Source organism: Phycodurus eques, chromosome 17 (genome assembly GCF_024500275.1).
Source record: "Phycodurus eques isolate BA_2022a chromosome 17, UOR_Pequ_1.1, whole genome shotgun sequence".
NCBI lineage: Eukaryota > Metazoa > Chordata > Actinopteri > Syngnathiformes > Syngnathidae > Phycodurus > Phycodurus eques.
Window position 1 is genome coordinate 18,696,805 of NC_084541.1, and position 22,458 is coordinate 18,719,262.

General features: G+C 42.2%; 1 protein-coding gene across 1 annotated transcript; it reads left to right on the top strand.

Annotated features, from left to right (window-relative positions):
* Nucleotides 1-18,058: 18,058 nt before the first annotated feature.
* Nucleotides 18,059-21,683, top strand: LOC133416138 (LIM/homeobox protein Lhx1-like). Its single transcript, XM_061702826.1, is given in 6 exon segments — nucleotides 18,059-18,228; nucleotides 18,683-18,909; nucleotides 19,597-19,874; nucleotides 20,254-20,298; nucleotides 20,300-20,411; nucleotides 21,304-21,683. Coding segments are annotated over 6 exon segments (1,212 nt in total).
* The last annotated feature ends 775 nt before the right edge of the window (nucleotides 21,684-22,458 follow it).

Here is a 22,458-nt window from a genome sequence, read left to right on the forward strand (position 1 = left end):
TTTGCAGCGTGGTGATATCTCAGCTCAGATCATCATGTTCATTTTAGATTGAACCGGGTTTTCCCCATTAAAGTAGGAAAATTCATGAAACATGAAGCAAACAAAAAAAAAAAATGTCAACATATTTAGAAATGTTGAACATTGACTGCGTTCAAATTTACCACAAAGATAATAAGAGGGGGACCTGACTCTATTAATACAATGATAAGTCATAAGTCAAGCTCCAGCTCGTGACATTGAGCAAGTTACACACTCCGCATTCATTTTGGTTTGACCATGAAGTGGCTCGGAGAGGTCTCATCATCACACTCCTTTGAACACTTGTGATGTAGCATCAATGAAAAGATCTTACAGGTAATCAAGGAGACAATGGGATGGGATGTACACTCTACCTTCTCAGTCCATCTTTATAGCCAAAGGTGATGTTACAAAAAGCATTATTTGCCACACTAGAAAAATGTATTTCTCCAAAAAGCTCACCTCATGAAGTAAAGTAAGTTTCAACATTTTATTTTTGATGGACTTTAAATCGTATGGCGCAGTTTAATGACAAAATAACTTCCCATTAAAATCCACAAACTGTTTAAATAATACTTGGCGGTAGCTGGACGCTGTTAGCAAATGGAACCGCTATTACGGATAATTGGAGGTGGCTACAGCACGTCTGCTGTCTGTGCGGCGTCTTCTAGCCTCTAATGGCAGTTTACAGAGCGTTTACCCATCTAACTACTGCAATCATGCTATTTATTTAGAGGTACTGTACAACACATTTAATGGGAACAATATAGGCTTATTTTTTTCAGTAAACGAAAGGGTGCAGATGAATTGTTGGTTAGATTGGCGCTGGATTCTGTTCCTGAACAGGTCCAATTTGGTGAGTATAAACAAAAGCTGGGGGGCAGAGTGCTGCATCACTCCAAACAAAGGCCTGACACAGACAGGTGGGAAAAAAAACATCAACAACAACAGGAAATAGATTGGTTTGAAAAAGGTCATTGTTGAGGTCGCCTGAGGTGGAAACGTTCACATACTACATGGTCCGCTTGTAGCTGTCGTCAGGCCAAAGCTGTCCCCCACATTTTTGCATTTCAGTGATTGTATCCTGATTTGTAGATAATAACACAATAATAATAACAATAATAATACTAATCATAATCATCATCATCATCATTTGTTAACCAAAAAAACAGCTGCTACAGTATATCCAGATACTGTATATTAAAGGAGTTCTATGGCAAAAGCATTGCTTGATGCTTCAAAAATATAATAATCATAATAATCATAATAATCATAATAATCATAATAATCATAATAATTATTAAAAAAGAAAAACTAGCACGATGTAATATTGTATTTTTTTTAAAACAGTAATAATACAAATATAATGTAATGAATGAAACAGTTTATGCATTATGATTTAATGCCACAATCCAATTTATTGTGCTGCTCCTTCTGGTGTGCCCACCTTGACCACCAGGAGGCAGTACTGTATAATCCAGTCATGCAGACACAAATGAAGAAGACGAGATTTCTTCTTCTTCTTCTGCTATGACTACTCAGTAAATTGCTGTAATATTAGGGAGGGGGGGGGGGGGATGGGGTGGTGCGGGGGGTGCCGATCGAACCTTTTGCACCTTCACAACCGATCGTCAACGGTGGCGGGGGGCTTTTTCTTTCAACTTTTCTCTGCTAATCATTGATGACTGTGTAGGGAGAGTACATCTTCACCTTTTCTGGTGTTCTAGTTCATCTCCCCTTTACGAGCCGTTAGGCAAGGGGAGCGAGGCCGGTGGTGGGGGTGGGCACGTAGAAGAAGCGCAGCTCTGTTTGCGTTGACAATTTCCAGCTCTCGGCCTCTAATGACGGCAAAACAAACAAGCGCGAGTTTCACGACAAGCTCAGTGTGTGTCACTTCATAATTTAATAGCATTTTGATTGCTGGCTCTGCAGGCGCTGGAATTATCAGTTAGATGGTGTTGTGCAGTCTCTGCTATTGGTGCAGCGTAGATAATGCATTATAAAGTCCATTTGCCCAACAATCAAGTGTTTTGTTTTTCAAAGAAATTTGCTTTTACTGCCGTTCTATAGTCGCGCATTATTGCATACTTTGGTTTTCTGGCTGAGAAAGGGCGATTGTTAGTAAAAAAAAAAAAAAAAAAAAGGATAATGTGGGAGTGCCTGTATATTTCCTGGGGGTTAAAAATAAATTTAAAAAAAATACTAATCATAATTTTCTTCTCAGCTTTACTCTTTAGGTATCAAAGTCTGATTTGCTTTCAGTGCATGCACCTCTTTTTGTACCCACGTTGACCTTTGGTCTGTCAATGGGAATGCCACAGCTGCTCTTTGTGATGGCACAATGCAGAGGTGCTCTCGAAGGGTCGTCTCTGATCTTACGGAGGTACTTCAAATGGCTTCATTTACATGATAGAGTTGCCACATTGTCCCTGCCGCCTCGTTGGAGGGTCAGACTGCTGAACTATGGCATGACATGTGTAAGTGTGAGGGGGGGCAGAGGTTATCGGGACGAGCACACCCAGAGGAAGGCAAGGTCATTGCATCCCCAACAAGATGTGATACAGAACATTATTTACTGTCCAATACTATCACTGGGCCTTAGTTTTAGAATTGTTGGCATGTTATGTATCTAACATGTTAAAACACAAACAACACAATTTGTCTCCGATAGTTGGCGCCCTTCTCGTAGCGTACGGCAAACAAGCTGGTATTACAAGATGTGCATTCAGGATATACAGTAAACACAAAACGACACACTCATCAAGCGGTTTAAAGTAGTGCAGTAATACTGATGCAACAGCAAATGTGCAAATGATGCAGAGAGATGAAGCATTTAAAAAAAAACGTTGCCTTACATAATTTGTCAAAGTTCATTTCAAGTGAATTGATAGGTTGGGATATGCATTGATTCCATCTGCACCTTATGATGAATCTATTGTTCGTGTCTCACTTGCACACTGCTGAGCGTAATGTGGCTGGCTGCGTTCCGCACTCCATCCTGAAGGCCACGAAGGCGGATCAGCGCTCGGCAAGACTCCGTAACACCCATTAAGGGCAGGGGGCCTTTATATACTTTCTTGATCCTTCATTCTCTTTCACTGGCATTCCCCTCCTCCTGCCATGACAGCGTGATTAACCATCAGCAGCACAAAGGGGGCACATGTCCCCGTGGCCACGGACAGTTCCCTTAGACCTGCGAGTCCTAATAAGGATTAGGCAAGAAGTTAACAATGAGTCCTTCAGGGGCGGCTAATACTATTCCACTCAGTGTCACTTCTCATCCGAGGCTATTCACAATTCCATGTTTGAACATTAGCTATAATCCTCTTATATATCAAAGGTGAACAAATCATATTAATTTAGACATTGCCACCTCATGGCACATTATGCACTCCCTGCAGAAGCACAAATCTCGCCATCTGTTCGACCTTCTCCACTTCCTGCTCCGGGTAACCCAGTGCACCTCCAGTCAGCTCCTTTGTAAATATTTCACAAAGAGGTACAACATGGTTAATAATAAAAAAAAAAGAAAATGTACATTAGTTTCTTGCCACAGATATTTAGTATTCAGAGATAGAAATTAATGTATGTATCGAATAGAAACGAGTGAATATAACGGGAAGTTTAATGGCTTATTTGCATGGTACCGGGTGGTCTGTGTATTATTAGCTATGCTTTATTTACCAGGTTAGAGTTAGTACCCCATATTTTGGGACTACAATTACAAGTTGATTACAATATATTATTTTAATATGAGTTCAAGCAGGGGCTAGCTCATTTGAGTAGATCTTGCATTTGTTCACTTGTGCACTAAAGCATCATTTCTACTTGACTCGCTGTCCTCTCACATCTCCCTAACATGAATGAACCTAAGATTGACTGATACAGGACTCCAGCACAGTGAATACAAATTGAAATGGTCTCTGTGGTCCACAGCCTCACGCCCTATTATTCCATTTCCGTCCCCATCTTCCCTCTCGCACTATTGCTTCTGGATGTCCCCCCTCCCACCCCCTCCCCCACCCTCGACGCTCGTCCTCGTCACTCACCTGTCTAGGAGACATCAGCTGTTCCATTTGTCTGACAGACAGGTGCAAGCTAAGTCTGATGGAGTAATTTGCTGCAGATGTATAGAACATGACTGATGAGAGAAATGTCAACCATGGTGGTGGAGGATACTGCTGTGCTGCTGGATGGAGACAGAGGTCAATTTCCATTCATCACAAGTTCTGACAGATTGTCCCACTTCACCCTTTGCATTGTCTGTAGCGTCTCTCTCAGCTCACTGGTGGTTTATATTCGCTACTTGAAGTTTTTGCAGAAGCCCTGAGAAGAAAGAAATGTGCATCATAAAACAGCCTGGGACCGGCAGCGGCCAGGAATCGAACACGAAGTAAATCTGGGAGTAATTTGAGACAAGCAAGTTATCAGTAGGCATTCAGTGGTGTGTCGTGAGACTGTTTCTAATGTAAAATGTGTACTTTGTCTCAAAAAAGATTGAGAAACACTACACGACCAGTGAATTTCTTTTAATCAAGATATTGTACAGTATTAGATCAATATGGAAAAAAAGAGAATGTTAAGAAATAAAATGGTTTTATAAAGTGAAGGTCAAGGTGAAAGTCACATACTGTAGTATTCGTGTGTTATTGCGTGCTGTAATTCAATGGGGCGGGGCCTGCTGAGTGACGTCAGCAGCTGCAATCAGTCGGGTTGGCCTTGTACCAGGTGCTTAGTTGAGTGGTGGCGTTTTCTCCACGCTCCTTGCGAGTATTTTCATTTGTCCCGTTCAAGAAACAGCTGAAACTGCATCGGCCACTGTGGCTATCCTTTTCTTTTAGCTTCACTCATAACTGAAGCTCGCTCATAAATGTCACATTTGGGCTCGCAACGCAAAGCAAAAGCTTGACTAAGTTACGTCTCCTAACTTGAAAAACCTGTAAATTGGGGCACTTATAATTCAAGATAGTGCTGTATTTGTAATTATTTGTTATGTGTTTGGAGGCCATTAATTGGAGACTCTAAATTGCCCGTAGGCGTGACTGTGAGTGCGAATGGTTGTTTGTTTCAATGTGCCCTGCGATTGGCTGGCAACCAGTTCAGGGCGTACCCCGCCTCCTGCCCGATGACAGCTGGGATAGGCTCCAGCACGCCCGCGACCTGCGTGAGGAGAAGCGGCTCAGAAAATGGATGGATGGATGTTTGGAGGCTGATTCCTGCCACTCCTTACTGAGACTTATTTTTTCCCTCGTCTAATGTTATTCAGCGATGGCGCACACACTTCTTGTTATGCTGGTCTATTATTTACATATCTCAGAGTAGCTAGACATGCGAATAGTGAAAGTAATGGGTCATAAAACCTGTCTAATGCAAAGCCCAGTGTGAATCATATCCTCCATCACAACGTATTTGCTTTACCAGGAGCAGATTTGACTGTGACTTGCAGGCAGTTAATACCATGATTATTGAATGTTTCGTAAGAAAGATGTCATTTACATTCTGTTCACATGATGCATTAGTGAATCATACTGCGCCAACCACGGATTAACTGCGGATCCAAAAGATTTTCAATGATGGTCAAAACAGAATAGTCAGTAAATGAAAAATAAAAAGGATCCACAAGGTTTATATTTTACATTTCTAGGCAACTTTACAGATTAATGCAAAAAAAAAAATTACTTTGCTCCGGGACTGCCCGCTCCAGTTGTGAGATGTGATTTAATGCTCAGCCACTGTGGTGAATTTAACAGTCGTCATAAACAGACATTTAGTTTTTCGAGCTATCCATCTACATTTTCAAAAGGTTGCCAAATGTGTATGGGGAGGCTGCAATAGGCTGCAGCACAGTCAAAAAGCAGGTGTCCAGGATCAAAGCCAAACAACAAGAGCCTGCTTTGAGGGACCTCCGTGACAAACAAAGGAGCGGCAGACCATCTTCAGGCGGTTCATCCTGGGTATTGATGACATCACCATCATGCGTCATCATCGATGACATGACCCGAACCACAGCCGTACACAACTTGCAACCTTTTGAACCAAGAAATTCAGTCACAGCTCTCTGCTTCTGACGGGCAACCAACAATGACGTTATTTCCAAAAAGGCTGACAGGAAGAGGACAGACTTAAACAAAACTTCAAAGAAATCAAAATAAACATACAAATATTGAAACTAGAAACTGTGAAAACCTCACAAAGTAGTACTTTAAAATCAATTGGGCTCATTACTTTTTGACTGCCCCTTGTATCTATCAACAACACAAGCCTATTTGCATACATCCGCCTCCCTCACTCTGCCTTAAAGCCTCTGAGTGCAAATTTGCCTCTTGTTTACATACAGAGGAGACCAAGTGGATGAAGATGATCAATACATAACACAAACCCTTTGACCACAGGCCACAAGACTTCAGTGAGTGAGGCCGAAATGACAATATTCAATGATTGTTCACCTCGCCACCACTAAGAGGATAAGGCCCGCATATCATTCATTCTTTGTGACAGAGAGTAAAGGGAGAAATTGATCTCCCTACCTCCATTCCTTCGAAAAAGAAGCCTTTGTTCAGCAGAGAGAGAAATCCTTTCTGTCACCCACAATGGGGATGACCGCAAGCATGGAAAGAAGGAATCCAGGCTTTTGCTTGATCATCTCCTTCCTCCTTGAACAGAAAAGGCACCAAGTAATAGTCTTGGTGAAAGTCAAAGAGTGAGTGAATCAAACCTGACATGGCAATTGGAGGGACTCACTCCCCTGGAGGACGGGAACGGGGGAGTGATGCTGATCTCTGACCACTCCTGATAGAGAAGCGTGGTGACCGTTCACGTTCACATCTCTCTGCATCTCTGGAGGGAAGAGCCAAACCATGTAGAGCAGCAAAGCGCCGTGGAGAGCTGATCACCGGTCCGGCGTTATTATCTGAGGTCACATGTGAAGAATCAATGATTCTTGCTCCTTCTGCTGCTCCAGCTCTGTGGTTTGTGCTCACACCCTGTGGGAGCCAACAAGTCAGATGTGTCAGCCTCCAAATAGCTTTATTGACATGGCAATGGGACCATCTGTGTTGATGAAGCAGTTTCAACAAACACTTTGCGTGGTAATGCTTCAGATGCAACACGTTAACGTCTTCTGTGAATGTCAGAACGCTTGAAGACATTTCACTACCAGCTTTCAGTTGTTTTCCTGGAAATTAAGCAGAAATTCGCTATCGGGGATGTGGGCTGGAGCCTGCAGATGTTTAATGGGGGGCTTGAATAAAGAGCAGCAGGGGTGCCAAAGCTGCAGCCGCAGACATGTTTTGTCATAAGCATATGTCTTAGTCAAGAGTCACAGAGCGTTGGGACTGGCAGACGCTCAGGGTGAGATCAGCTGCTCCATTACCACTTCACTCTGTACATTCCCCCGACGGCTCGCCATCCACTTCCCTACAGACACGAGGCTCTCGCAGCTCAGTGGGTGAGGGTTGCAGATCCGATTCATGAGCTTCATCTGTCCGGCATTATATTAAAAAATGTCATGTGTAATTGAGAGCATGTACTCCCCCCCCCCCCCCTCTCCGAGAGATATTCTACATTTTGACCAATTGTGACTTCACTTCATTGACAAAAGGTGTGTTGAGCTCCTGTTTGAGAGCTCGCCACAAAACCATGACTTCCTACATTTCCAATTGCAGGTGACAAAAACAGTGTGGTTCCCAAGCATGCTGTTTAGCAAATGCAAATGAGCTATTGCTACTTCATCTACCAATACAACGACTGACATGTTGCACTAAAACTGCTATCTTGCTAAGGTGAGGCAGGCAGACTGGCTAGACTGAGAGTTAACATGACAAAGACTGTGCCAAAAACTGTGGGGGGGGGGGGGGGGGGGGGGTGAAAGGTGCTATTCTTGTCGCATGTCACATGCTTGAAGTGTGGAAGGTGACAAAAACAGTAGAAGATGAAGGTCTGTTTGCGCTTTTATCCAGAACGGTATAAGGATTGCTAGTAGACATGAGGGAAAACCACGACAGAATGGGATTAGCGTTATTGATTTGGACCTCAAATGTGCCAAAACGCCACGTTGCATCTCTTTCCATGTTTACGAGAAATAATGGCTATCATCAACGGCTTGAACCCTGCTGGCTCCATGATCTTCGCACAGTCATTTCAATTTAAATACTACAATGTCAGAGTAGTTTGTGTTACAGACACCTTTTCCACTAAACATGACAAAATAAGAGATATGAGAATTTGATTTATTTGGTATTTATTAAAGTGAATTTTATCAAGTACAAAACCTGACTTAATTCAGGTGAGAATAAGTGCTAAAGGGAGTGAATGAAGATGCCCTGTTCTGCCTCAGGCTCTGTTGGGAGACACTTTAATATCACACACAAAACAGAAGTGTGACTTTAATGTACACAATCTATGAAGCATAAAGGTTGCAGAATTAACATAAATGCCTGCCCTCCCTTCTCTGCCCTGTGGGCCTTTCCGCTGTCACGTATGAGATCCCTCAAACACGTGACGATGGCTTTAAAAAGCAATGCTCTCTCACTGCGGGTTTATTGACTCTGCCAGTAAAGTTGCAGTACATTGCAGAAATGTTGAACTGTCTGTGGAAATATACGAGCCGGGTCCGGCACCCAGGTGTGGCGAGGCGAACTGTTTAATTTGCCCATTGCTCTTGTCATGTGTGACAGTCTCAGCAGGCCTTTGCTGAAGGGGAGTCGCCAGGAGCGACAATATTAAAAACAGCCGCTGAAGTCCACCAATAAAACTAATTATCAGTATTGGGCATAAGTGCAACCGCTGTAGCTTCACTTAAATGCTTCAAATGGAAAATGTCTCCTTTCCTTTGGGGGAGGAATGTAAGATGAAATTCGATGATAGTGCAGCTTCTTCTTTTTCAGAAAATATTTTTTGCTGCCGTGTTTTCTAAAGGTGTGCACGCATGAGTCTGTTCACATGTTCTAACACATGCGTGTTGATTTGTATGCGCCCGTGAGGCCGAGGGCAGGGCCAGGGGGAGGACAGAGCACTTCTAACGGCTTTTGGATGTAGATAAATGGCTTACAGATGGCCTGACTCAATATATTCAAATGAGATATATAAAAGTAGGGCTGGCTATCAATACATGCATGGTTCTTGCGTGATATGATTCAAATGCCAATTGGCCACACATTCTCAGCAATTCAAACTCTTATAATGAGCCAGACAACATTATTCGTTTTCTTTTAAAATGTTGAAAAACACACACAAAAATCATGTGCGAGTATAGGACAAGACTGTTTTTCATTAATTGTGTGGAAATGTTTCAAATCGGCTCAAAGCCCAGAGAAAAGCATTCAAATCAAATTTGTACTTGCAATTAAAAATGTTAAACCTTTAGTATTTTAATGGTGCCTGATAGCATTGTCGTTTTTCAACAGACTCAAACTCAAGAGAGAAAAAACACAGAATTAGCAGCTGGTTTGAGATATTTTTTATTGGGCCTTGATATCATAAATATATTATAAATTAAGGGCTCTTTTCCAAAATGTAATACATTAATTTGTATCATTATGATACCCGTTACCTACCTTAGTGATGTTCCCTTGTACAGAAACTTTGTCTGTACACTTACACACTTTCAGGTCAGATCTGCATTTGTTTTGTTGTTGTTGTTTTTTTTTTTGAATACCCTTTGTGGGCAAAATATGTGAGATTTAAAATTATAATCCAAGCAGTGCAGTGAATGTATTCACTTTGTTGGGAGAACACCTGAGCTGCAGTTTGTCGTTTCGCACTCGATGAAAGCGGCCCCATATTGAGCTTCGAAATCAACATACAACCAGTGAACGGCAAAGGCTGACGCATGGATATCCACAATGGAATCTTCTGCGGTTGGATTGTAATAAACTGCCCAGCAATCAGTTTATTACTGGCGAGATAATTGTCTTCATTCAGTCTTCTCAGTTCGCAGACAATATCCTCGAGGAGTTCTGAGAGCCACTAATGCATTCCACACTACATAGCCGAAATTGTATTTACCCACGTCTCACCTATAACACAGGGCTGGAAAAGGAGCGCAAATACGATTATGCACACGAAGAATTAATCCGGAGATGAACGTAGGGTAATGTATGCTAATTATCTAACAGGATATTCTTACATAGCAATTAGCATATCTGAGAGCCCAGACAGGGATGGTAGGGCAGCCGGAAAGAGAGAGGGGAAGGACATGGCTGCTGATAAGAAGTATGCTATTTCCTTTCTTTTGTTGTTGTTGTTGTTGTTGTTGTTGAGATGTTTTTTTTCTTTACATTTGATCTAAAATATGTCACAAAGTAAAGCTATTGGTCAATCATAATTCAGCGGAGCCCAGCTACTCGTTGGGGGATAGGGAACATCTGCAGATAATTCACCCCCATTGCAATATCGTTGGGGTGGGGGGGGGGGGAGATTTTTTTTTTGCTTAACCCTAAAAAAAAAATCTTGAATGAGCAGGGATAAACCACCATGAAGTGTTTTTGGGGTTGATTCCACAAAATCCACAAAAAGGTGAATCCTCTGGTCCTGAAGCGTGAGGATGCAAGGGTCCACTGGAGAATGTTTTTCACTTTCTCCCTGAACGGGAAAACTGCAGTCCTTTGAATTTATGACAACGGTGGCGATGCCTTCATCGTGATTTGTTTACAGCTTTCCAGAACAAATAGGACAATACTGTCCTGTGAGAACTTTCTAATGTTTTGGTTACCAATTTCAGCACCTTATTACATGATATCTACAGCTTTTGTATTACAAGTTACTATTATCATGGTGGAAGGTAAATTTTAATTAAAATAATTTATTGACATTTTACTACAATAGAAGCTGGTTTGATTTTCCCCTCTGTCTGCCCGCCAAAGCTCATTGCATAAAATGAGCACGAGTCACTGTATCAATTCTGGTTTTGGTATTTAGGTGTAATCAGCCATGTAGAACACCAGCTTGCAAAGAAGCCAGTCCTTTTGTAAGACATCCATCTGTTTTGCGCATTGAAAAAAGCCCGGTCCCAAAGAGCTGCCGCTGATAAAAGGGCGAGCATGAGAAGGCCCAGCTGAAAGGCCGAGGGTGGGCGGCGGCATCGGGACACAGTCTGTCTGTGACACTTGTGCAGTCCACTTGTATTCTTATGTTGAATCCGTGACTCCCCTGCTTGCATACAACTCGGAGATCAGAGACTGACAGCTGCTGACACAGACGAGAAGCGGCCCGGGACGTGCGTATGACAGATGCACAAACGCACGCCGCTGTCGGTGTACCTCACTTTTGTGCTCTCTTAATCTGTTTGGCTAATATTTTCCATCGACTCGCCAGTGTACATATCACACATCCTCCGTGACTTACAGCACGGGAGCAGATCGATTCATACAGTTGGCTCCCCCTCCCGTGTTGTCGCCAGTGAACGTGAGCCAGAGTGATGGCAGCTCTAAGAAGTCTTACGGGAATATCTTCTACAAGATGTTCGTGTGCGTCTGTAAAAATGTTGGTCTGTTCATCCAAAAGAACGTTCCCGAGGTCAGATGTCAGTGAAACTCTACCTGGGAGAGTCGATATCTCACAATCTCTGTTCTATTTCATCCCAAAAGTGTTTGATGGGGTTGATGTCTGAGTTCTTAAGTGCTCTCACACCAAACTCTTCCAACCGTGCCGTCATCAGGCTTTCTGGAACTTCAGACCCCTCGCCATGGACTGGCCACAGGGGGCTGTGCCTACCCACAAAGGTGCTTTGCATTGGCGCAACACTCCCACTCAATTTTCAAAGTGAATCTGCGAGTCTTTTTAGGTCATGATTAATTATGGATATACGCAAGTGGTTGTATACTCAATAAACAGTGTCCTATGCAAAACTGGATACGAAACTGACGCCGGAGAGATGGAGGCTTCAGATGCCCACCAAAACCCGTTTGGATGACCGCCAGGTGGATGCCCTGCCCAGTCACCCCTCCCTCCCATCACCACCCTTTGCACTCCGTCACTGCATGTGTCAGGGGTAAAACTAAAGATAAATAAATCTCTATCGTATATTAAATTATTAGCTCTCTGACAGTCGCAAACCCTCGCACTGGCTCTCATTCAATTGTGTGATTTTGTGAATGGTCTGTATTTTTACTTGTAATATCAAACCCTTATTTGCATGAAACAAACTTGCACAATATTACACGTAAAGAACAAATATTTTAAAAAGTAGATTTCAGTTCCAAATGTTTGTTTGGTCTCCTCCTGACAAATGGGAGACAGGTGAGGTGCTAGTAAGAGACTTGTCATGTGTTCTGTGGAGAAGCTTTTTTTTTTTCCTTCCTGCTAGCAGAACCGTATGTCTCCAGGGTCCGACAATCCCCCACCGCTTTGATTCCCCCAACCATGAACACGACGCTGGGGAGCCCCACCCCCCTCGGGCCAAGCGGGCCTCCCCTTTTTGCCGGCACTCCCGATAACCGACGGCAGCTGCGTTTACGAGCACAATGTGTGCGCCAAGGCAGCTCAGCTGGCCTCTGTCCCCACTTGACACCGCGTTGACCTGAGCTGTGCGACTTGTCCACCCGGCAGGCTGCTCTGCCTCGCCTCACGCAGTCTGGCTTCGTATCTCCTCTCCCCACGCACGCCGCTCCGGGGCAGGGCGCACCTCCAGCAACGTGTGCATCCTCAGGTCAGCCGGGTCAATTACATTCAAATTGAAGATAAATGATTTGTAAATCATGGAGATAAGGGCCTAATACATCGTAGAGGGAGGCCATACTTTGCCTTTTGGCACATTATTTGCAAAGACACAAAGTCACTTTCCGGAAGCATATAACTGATGCAATACAATACGATTTTTGACTTTGTTCGATTGTTAGCTGGCAGTATTATCCTTTTTCATAAAGGGGCTGGCACGTGTAGTGATGGAAAAGCTGTTGAGGTTTAGCACTGATATGGATTAAAAAAAAACGGATCTAGGAATTTTCTCTGTAGCCTGTTTGAATCGCAAGGTTCCTTTACACCGTCATCCTCCAACGACCAGAAGATATCATCCCGCTGATCAAAGAAAATGCAACAATTTGTTGTGAGTACTGTACAGCTGCTTGTTAATGTTATGTTTCAATGCAGGGTCCGACATTAACGGTGGCCCAATGACCTCGGGCCAGTCAGGATGTTGTGATGACTAAAGGAAAAAACACAGCACACACTTGACTATATAAGTGGACACGAATCGGCCTTAGCCTCAAGTTGATAGCTAAAGCTAACGAAGCTAACAGCGGGACCACAGAATGGCAGAGAGGACAGCAACGCAAGGTGAAACTTCATCGCCAGGTCATTATGTCCGATAGTGCGCGGACCACAACTGTTTGCTTACGAAAACTTTATTCATCATATAGGTAAGAAAACGCCCGCAGACACCATGACACTAAACGGCACCGTGTCGTTGTCGCAACACTTGTTGGAATATGACGTACGGTCAACAATCAACAATGTTTGTCCACTGGCTTTCAGTACAGTCTTAGCAATGCCGGATGGATCCATATCCTTTCATCACACACACAAACTCCCATCTGTGCACAAGCGACATTGGCGTACGCACCGTGAGTGTGAAAGGCTTGTGACAGCATCCCTGAGGGACTCATGACACTGAGGAAGCTAAACAGAAGCTGATGGCGTGACAGAGCTCGGGGCAGCGGGGAAAGGACCCCCCCCCCCCCACCCCACCCCCTTCCATTTGGCCCCGCCCTGCCATTCTGCTCCCTTATAACTTTACAAAATAGCCTTTTAATTTGCTGTAACGTCTGGGGTGTCTGAATTGTGCCTGCATCAATCACCATCATCACCAGGAGGCTGAGGGTCCTCCGTCCCTTGGGCCCTCTCAGAGTACGGCCCCTCAGGCGCATCACTCTCTTGGCCCTCACATGGGAGGGGGATCCCTCTGCCTTCCTGTTCCTGGAACCTGTCCACATCCGTGCAGTGCTGAGTAACGGTTACAGTAATGGAGTATACAGTCTTTAATCTTTGAGGCTGTGGGCCCCGATTGGCTCAATAGACGAGTGTAAAGCGCCTCAACTATCGCAAAGAGCCTCACAACAAACACAGACTTGTATTGATCTTAGTTGTTTGATTGTGGAAAAGACCCATCCCCAAACATACTGTATAAGGTGATCAACATTCATGGTTTGAAGTTGAGAAAGAATGATATGGTTTTTCATGACGGATAGAAGATAGAAGTTAAAACTCATTTACTGCCAGCCTTCCCAGTTAACATGGATAATTGACTTCTAAAGCCGTCAATGGCAGTGAATGTAGGAGGCCGTTAATGAATATTCGAACCTGCTATTCATATGCTAGAAAACGCAGAATATTGGTGACAAAATTTTTAATAATACATTCCCCAACACTTAATTTAAATGCCTTTAGGCATATGTTTATCAAACAGCTTTCACATATTTTTGTTTTGTTTTAGGCAATTGAGATCTTCATTTTAAAAGGCTCAACGCCATCTCTTATAAATGTAACTGAAAACTCTAATAAATAAAGAGCTCCCTAAAGTTTCCTTCAGTAAATAAAAGTTTTTCCAAATTCCAACTTAACTGAAATATTAATCTTTCACTTGTTTTTGTTTTAAGTTCCATCAAAAACCAAAGGTTCAGTGCATTCCCAGAGTCTGCACAATCTCATTAACTTTTAACTGAAACTAGTACCCTGAAATCTGTGCAATTTTCAATTGATCTCTTATCTCCCATTGAATTTTTAAAAAAGGCTGGTGCCGATATGAGTCAAAATGCAGAGTATCGATGCAGCCGATAATCGCTCTGCCTCGAGTTTGGATTGTTAAGATGGGACGGGAAAGTTAGCAGCACCAAAGACAAGACATCCGGAAATAGGTCTTTTGCCCGTATTTGTAATCGCACCGGCTTTCGTCTCCTGACTGTTGTTGTTGTTCCCAGAGTTCCCACAACAACATCAAACCAAATTGTTGGACATCCGCTCTGTAGGCCATGTTCAAAACTATCGGGACACCTGCCCGAGTTCAGTCCGAAGGTGTTTTGTGCTGCTGAGGTGAGGGCTCCAAAGTTTTTTTTCACACCAAACTCCTCCAAGCAGACCTTTGCGGAACTTGTATTATGCACGTGGACACAGTCATGCGAAAACGGAGAACAACCATTGCTAAACTGTCGTCATGATTCCATCTCCTAGTACCTTTTCCTCTCCTGTTTCTCAGTGCAGAGGCCCCACCTTTCAGGCACAGTGGACATTTTCTCTCCTTTAACGTTGAACTTATGATTCTGTAATTTTTAAAAACAAAAATTGATTAAATCTCACCACAATCACAGTTGTTATTGCGAAATGTGTAATTATAATCGGAAAATGCATTTTCCCTTAAATGGCCATATCTTTTCTTGCCGCTCTGCGTTCTGCCAAATTGGTATATAAACACAGTGTTGCTCAAAAGCAATATCCATTATTTTATGCAGGACATTATGCTGGAAATGTCACGTTGTCACATCCCTGCATGCCCCATTCAAATACAGGAGCTCTTGAAGGCTTTAGAGTCAGTCAATAAACTATAAATAAAATATGTTATTTTACCATAAATGATGGCTTTACAAAGTATGTGTTAGCATATACACTCATTGGCTGCAACGTGTATTATACTGATTGTGGGTACGTGACTTTCTGAATGTAGTTGTGTGGATCATAAGGAGATCAGTCATTTACCCTCTTATCAATATCTTTTTGATTTGCACCAATCAGGCTTGAACCCATTTCAATTAGCATTAGCTAATTCATTTGTTTTTATTTATTCGTTTTGGGTGGTCCCAGTGGGTGGGCTCATCATATTGTTGAGGCCAATTAGCAGCAATTAACAAACACTAATGACATACGCCACCACCACCAACGGCCCCCCGCCCCCCTCCACCCTTGGTTCAAAACAAAAGAAAAAGTGTGCACCATGCCAGATTCCAGCGCTCGAGAGAAACCATGGTGGCAAATCAACACCTAGCTTGGAGAAACACAAACCCAGAGGGAGACACTTAGCCACTCGCACTTGGAATGCAAACGTAGTCATTGCTTTATTCCTCCTGGTTGACTCGTTGGCACTATACACTATACTATACAGGCACTATACACTATACAAACACTTTGTTTGTTTAATGAACGCAAATAGTGTTTGTGCTGCATTTAAACGCAACGACACAGTATAAATCTCACGATGGAGTTGTAAATTGGCTGTTTTAACAGTGTTAAACCTCATAAACAACTATTGTTTAATAAAGGTGGCGTAGAGATAATCAAACACGAGTTGAGAATGTTACAAACATTCCCAGCTAACAATTTCAATTCTATTTAATGTAAAAAGTAATCAAAAGTACAAATAATCTGCCTGTGGAAATGGACTTAGTAGACTATTGCGTAAAATATCGCACTGCAATTTGTAGGAGCCAACTGTATTTTTGGGGTCACCTGAAGAAGCTCATCAAAATAATATTCATTCACCCAACCCCTAAAATGCTAAAATACTTGAAAAGATGGCAAAATATGGAATTTCTGTGAAAAAGTCTGACCTTTGGGACTCATGTTCATATCATGTTTAGTTTGTCATGTGTGCATGGAACTCAAGTGCATATGTGGTAACTTTCATTCCAGAAAAAAAAAAGACTGAAATGAATATATATATATATATATATATATATATATATAATGCTTAAGATTTCCAGCTTTCCTGTAAAACCGTAGTAAACAACTGACTATATGCATTTAACACCGATTTGGGCTGACGTGCGTGTACTGGGTTGAAGACATGACCCATCATTTGTATTTTTCCCACAACTTCATTTTATACTGAGCAGAAGACGTTTTACATCTGCGGCGCGACAACTACAAAGTTGACTTTTGCTTTGCAACGGTGTCGCTGCTTTCAAGAACTTCTGAAGCTCCGCAAATCGCGGATGAGCGCGGGGCCTCGGTGCATCATGTAGTATAAAATGTGCCGTCTCCATTTTCATGCATGCAGTATGATAACATCTCAAATGTAAAATGATTGCGACTAATCAGTCTTGTCCTTTGAAAGCCAATGGAGACTCACGTAAGGATCATGGTGCGGGTACAAATGTTGTCATTCAGCACTGATACTCACACAGACTTTGGAGAAATTGTCATCATATACGACATGACATGCCTTAAACGTATAAACCATACTTGCAGAAAAGATTGCCCATTGGATGCAGATACAACTATGGAGTCATTGATTTACCCTGATACCACTTTTTTTCCCTCTTTTTTTTCTTTCTAGATTGCATATAAAATAAGTACTGTCATTTATCTGCACTTTTTGTCATGTGCTAGTTAATTCTGTAGAATCACTTTAATGCAATGCAAAAAAAAAATAATAATAATTTGTGTATTTGGTCAATCATATTGTGGATTCTGACAAACTATGCCATTGAATAGAGATGGTGTTTTCCCTTAGAGGGGTGACAATTAAAAGGCCTTATTTGGTTTGGCTCTTGTTGACGTCACCCGCGTCTCGGTAGGTGATTGGCTGCTTGCTCAGCGGTGAGCTGATTAGTGCGCCTTTCCATGCTGACATTACAACAGAGCGGAAAATGGGAGCCAAATGGCAAGGTGGGACACGCTGACAGACGCCCTGGTTATTTTGCGCCATCTTCTTGACTCAATCCAGGATTTAAAGACACGCAGGCGTGGCTTGATGCCGACTCTCCGCTATTTCTCTGAGATCATCTTGATTGGCCCGCTGTGTTTGGGGGTTTTAGGACACAAATGTTGTGTACCGGTTTTTTTCTCAACAGATGACCAGTTGTTTTTTTTTTTGGAGCTGTTGGTCTCGTGTGGATTGTTTTGACATGTTTATATCCTTTGGATAATCCTCGTCGTTATTCACATTGACTTGGACGCACGAGGATCTCTGGATAAAAAAAAAAAAAAAAAAAAGAAAGAAAAACCACAACAACAACAAAAAACGCCTAGGTGACTCGCCGGAGACCGGAATAAACCTCCAAAGCACTGTTTGTAAATATATATTCACTTATTTATTCGGAATTAACTCCGCACCATGATTCAGTGCGCCAACTGCGAAAAACCAATTGTAGATCGGTTCTTGCTGAAAGTTCTGGACCGACCGTGGCACGTTCAGTGTGTGCAGTGCTGCGAATGCAAGTGCACTTTAACAGAAAAGTGCTTCTCGCGAGAAGGAAGACTCTACTGCAAGAATGACTTCTTTAGGTAAAAAAAAAAAAATATATATATATATATATATATATATATATATATATATATATATATATATATATATATATATATATATATACGACTGTGACATCTATCTATCTATCTATCTATCTATCCATAAAAAGATAAAATAACTTAGGGTGTGATAAACTGGAAAAAGAGGGGGCATTATTATTATTATTGTTGTTATAAAAGAATGCTGGATTTAAGCTGATGTAAAAGAACAATTCAAATTCATAGCCAACATGTATTTTCATGTTGCATATTAGATGTTTTCCTTTATTCCGTTTTGCATTCAAATGCAATACCCTACACTTTTTTTGGGAGGGGGGGGGGGGGACTTTGAAGCATTTATTGACGTTAGTCTCTCTTGTAAAAGAAAGAAAGAAATACTAATAATACCGTATGCTTTTCTATGCTGTATTCATTTGTGTCCTGCTCGCCGCAGGAGATTCGGGACCAAGTGCGGAGGTTGCTCCCAGGGGATTCTGCCCAGCGATCTGGTCCGCAGGGCCAAGAGCAAAGTCTTCCACCTCAACTGCTTCACTTGCGTGATGTGCAACAAGCAGCTGTCCACCGGCGAGGAGCTTTACATCCTGGACGAGTTCAAGTTCGTTTGTAAGGACGACTACCACAACAGCAACAACAATGGCAAAGACACCCTTCACCTCTCAGGTAAGTCCAATTATTATTATTATTATTATTATTGTAGTTATTGTAACACGACGTTCATCATCCCCTTTGTTATCGATATATGATATTATTTGACTTATTTTAACAGCACGTGATTTACGTTCAATAAAAAAAATTAATTAAAAAAATGTACACATTCGCAGGTTTTGCTCAGTTCATATTTTATGGTCGCTTGTTTTTTTTTTTTAAATTGCTTTGGATTTTTTTCTTCTTCTGTCTACAATTTTGATATATCAAAGTGGAGCGTTCAAAGTTAAATTCACGCATAAAAGACGTCATGTAAAAATTTTTTATATATATATATATATATATATATATATATTGGAATTTGAAATAATAAGCCAACTCGCTCTTATAGTGGCACAAAAAAAGAACGAGCATGTCCAATATTATTGGCTTAAAAAAAAAAAAACGTTACTGCACATGCTAATTTAGCAGCAATTTAAAAATAATATTCGACTTCATCCACTCACGTCTGTGTAAATATCGGGTAGATTTGTTGCGCCTGTGTAAAAACCAAATTGCACCCCCGTCATAAAAAAAAATCCTCTTGGATCTGAATAAAACTATCACGTGACGGATGTCGCCTATTTCTGATATAACGCGGAGCCAATATGCGAACGAGTCGGCTGAGGTGCGCCGTTGTCTTTCTTTTCCGTCCGCTGCCAGTGACGACGTGCAGCGAGCCCAGTTTGTCTCCGGACTCGCAGGACCTGCAGCAGGACGACAGCAAGGACTCGGAAGCGGGCCACCTGTCGGACAAAGACGCGTGCCCCAACGAGGGCGACGAGCAGGGCGCGGTGGGCAAGAGACGCGGGCCTCGGACCACCATCAAGGCCAAGCAGCTGGAGACGCTGAAAGCGGCTTTCGCGGCCACGCCGAAGCCCACCAGACACATCCGGGAGCAGCTGTCGCGGGAGACCGGCCTCAACATGAGAGTCATCCAGGTAAATGCAGCATTTTATTATTTGTATTATTATCATTATTGCGAATCGCAGCCTTCCTCTCATCCTCGATGCAACGAGGTTTACGCGCAAATTGCCGCTTTTACGCACGTCATTCTTCATATTGGGACATCCAAATCAAGTCAAACGTAACATTTTCGAAAAACTCCATGCGGTAAAATCTACAGCCCACTTTATTTTATCATTATTATTATTATTTTACCATACGTTTAACAATCTTCAATTGCAAATGCAGGAATGAATTTATCGGCCATACTCATCATCATTATTATTATTATTATTACTATTATTATTATTATGCAGCAGGTGTATTGAAAAAAAATATTAGTTTTTTTGTTGTTGTTGTTGTTGTTTTTTGAAGGTGTGGTTCCAAAACCGGCGGTCCAAAGAGAGGCGCATGAAGCAAGCTGAGCGCGCTGAGTGCCAGGCGACACATGTTCTTCCGCAGCCCGAGAAGGATGCGAGGTCTCGGGGAGAGGATGGACACCGCGGAGCTGGGCCACTTCTCCTACTATGGCGGTGAGCTCGAGCGGGTGTGCACGATGGAAATGAGTCATGGTCATACTGCACCTGACTCTGTACAGTTGCATTTTATTTTCATGTGTCTTTTTTTTTTTTTTTTTGACGCGTGTCAATGTTTCATACTAAAGATTTGCAATATTTATTTTCCCATCACGTCAGTACATGTTTGACAGTAAAGCTGACTTTCAAATTCCTTCATAAAGACAAAAAAAAAAAAAATCATCTTTGATTGACACTGTTAGGGGATTTGCCTGACAGTTGATATTTTGATTGAAGTTGAGGTGTTTCTGATAATATATTGTGGTCACCTTCTTCAAAATATGAAAATTATTTTCCATATGTTGCAGCTACGAAAATAAATCTCTCTCCAGCAGTCGAGCATGTGAATTATTTGTCTTAATACAGTTCTTGTATTGGAATTACATCATTCTAATATTGTGCCTACTGTAGTGGCCATTTACTGTTTGTTGTTAATGTTAATATTTCACTGAAGTTGTCATTTAAAGCAGAACGTCATTATATTAAACTGCGCACACTGAAAAAACTCAAAATCTTACCAAGAATATTTGTCTTATCTCGAGTCAAAAGTAATCTGATTACACTCAAACCTGAAAAGTCACTTTTTCGAAAATATTCACTTGTTTCCAGCACAATTTCACTTGAAATAAGTAGAACGAATATTGCCAGTGGAGTAAGTGCTTGAAACAAGTCAAAATTGTCTAAAAACACGTTTTAGGTGATGAGTCTTAATTCAAGTGTCATCAGATGAGTTGTGACTAAAAATAAGAGAAATATTCTTGGTGAGATTTTGAGTTTTTGCAGTGCATGTGCACCGAAAGTTACAACTGGATGTTTAATTTCCCTCCATGTGCCTTCTGACCGAGTGCAGATTATCCCGGTGAATACTACGGCCCAGGCGGGAATTACGAGTACTACCAAGGCCCGCCGTCGTCCCAGGCGCAGACGCCAGCAGACTTAGGCTTCGTGCCCTCCGCAATCCCGGCCGGCACGCCCTTAGGTGCCATGGAGCACCGCCACCCCGGGCACCACTGCCCCGGCGGAGAGGTGCAGTGTTACCCTGAGGTGCCGTCGCACCACCCGGTGAACTCCCCCAGCCCGGAGCCCAACGGACCGAGCTCCATGCACAGCATCTCCAGCGAGATGTGCGGGCCCAGCACGCCTTTCGCCACCGTCGCCCTCGGCGACAGCGGCTACACCAACCAACTGTCGCAGCCCTCGTCCGAGGTGAGCGAAGGAACTGTCTGGTAACGCCGGGCGCTCTGAAGGCAGATCACCACTTTACAGTATTTATTTATTTATTTATTTATTTATTTATTTATTTATTTATTCATTCATTCATTCATTCATTCATTCATCCATTCATTCATTCATTCATTTATACAGTCTGAATTCTTGAGTGTGATTCTGTGGGTGTCTGCAGTTGATTGTATTCAGATGGGACTCACAACTACTAAGTGCTGGATTGTGCTGAACCTCTTTGACGGAGCAATAAACACATACATACCGTAATGTTTGGCATCATAAATATCTTTTGTAAGATCAATATTTAGGTTATGCATGTCAATCCATTCATGCATCCATGGTCTTTTGTGCTTATTCTTATCTTTTCAAAATCACCTTTCGGTATTAAAAAACAGCTACTGGTGACTACAAGGTTTAGGATTGAGATTGTCAAGTTCATTATTGCTTTTGACCAAAAAGCTCTCTCAGGACTGTCTAAGCTTTGCTTTTGAAATTTCATTTGTCAGTTGTGTCCAAGCAGGTTTGCCTTCAAAAGGACACGAGATGTCTGAAAGAACGCATTTGTATAGAGACTGATCGTGCTTTATGAAAACGATGAGTTTACGCTTATAAATAAAAGAATATTAATGAAGGGCAGTCAGTCAACTGTTTACTTTGAGTCCCCACTATTTAAATATCACTGTATAAAACCTGATTGATTGTGGAAAACTGATTCCAGAGCACACAGACGAACTAAACCTCGGTAACTATATTTGTGTGATCGCTCGCTGTGCTAGTTTGT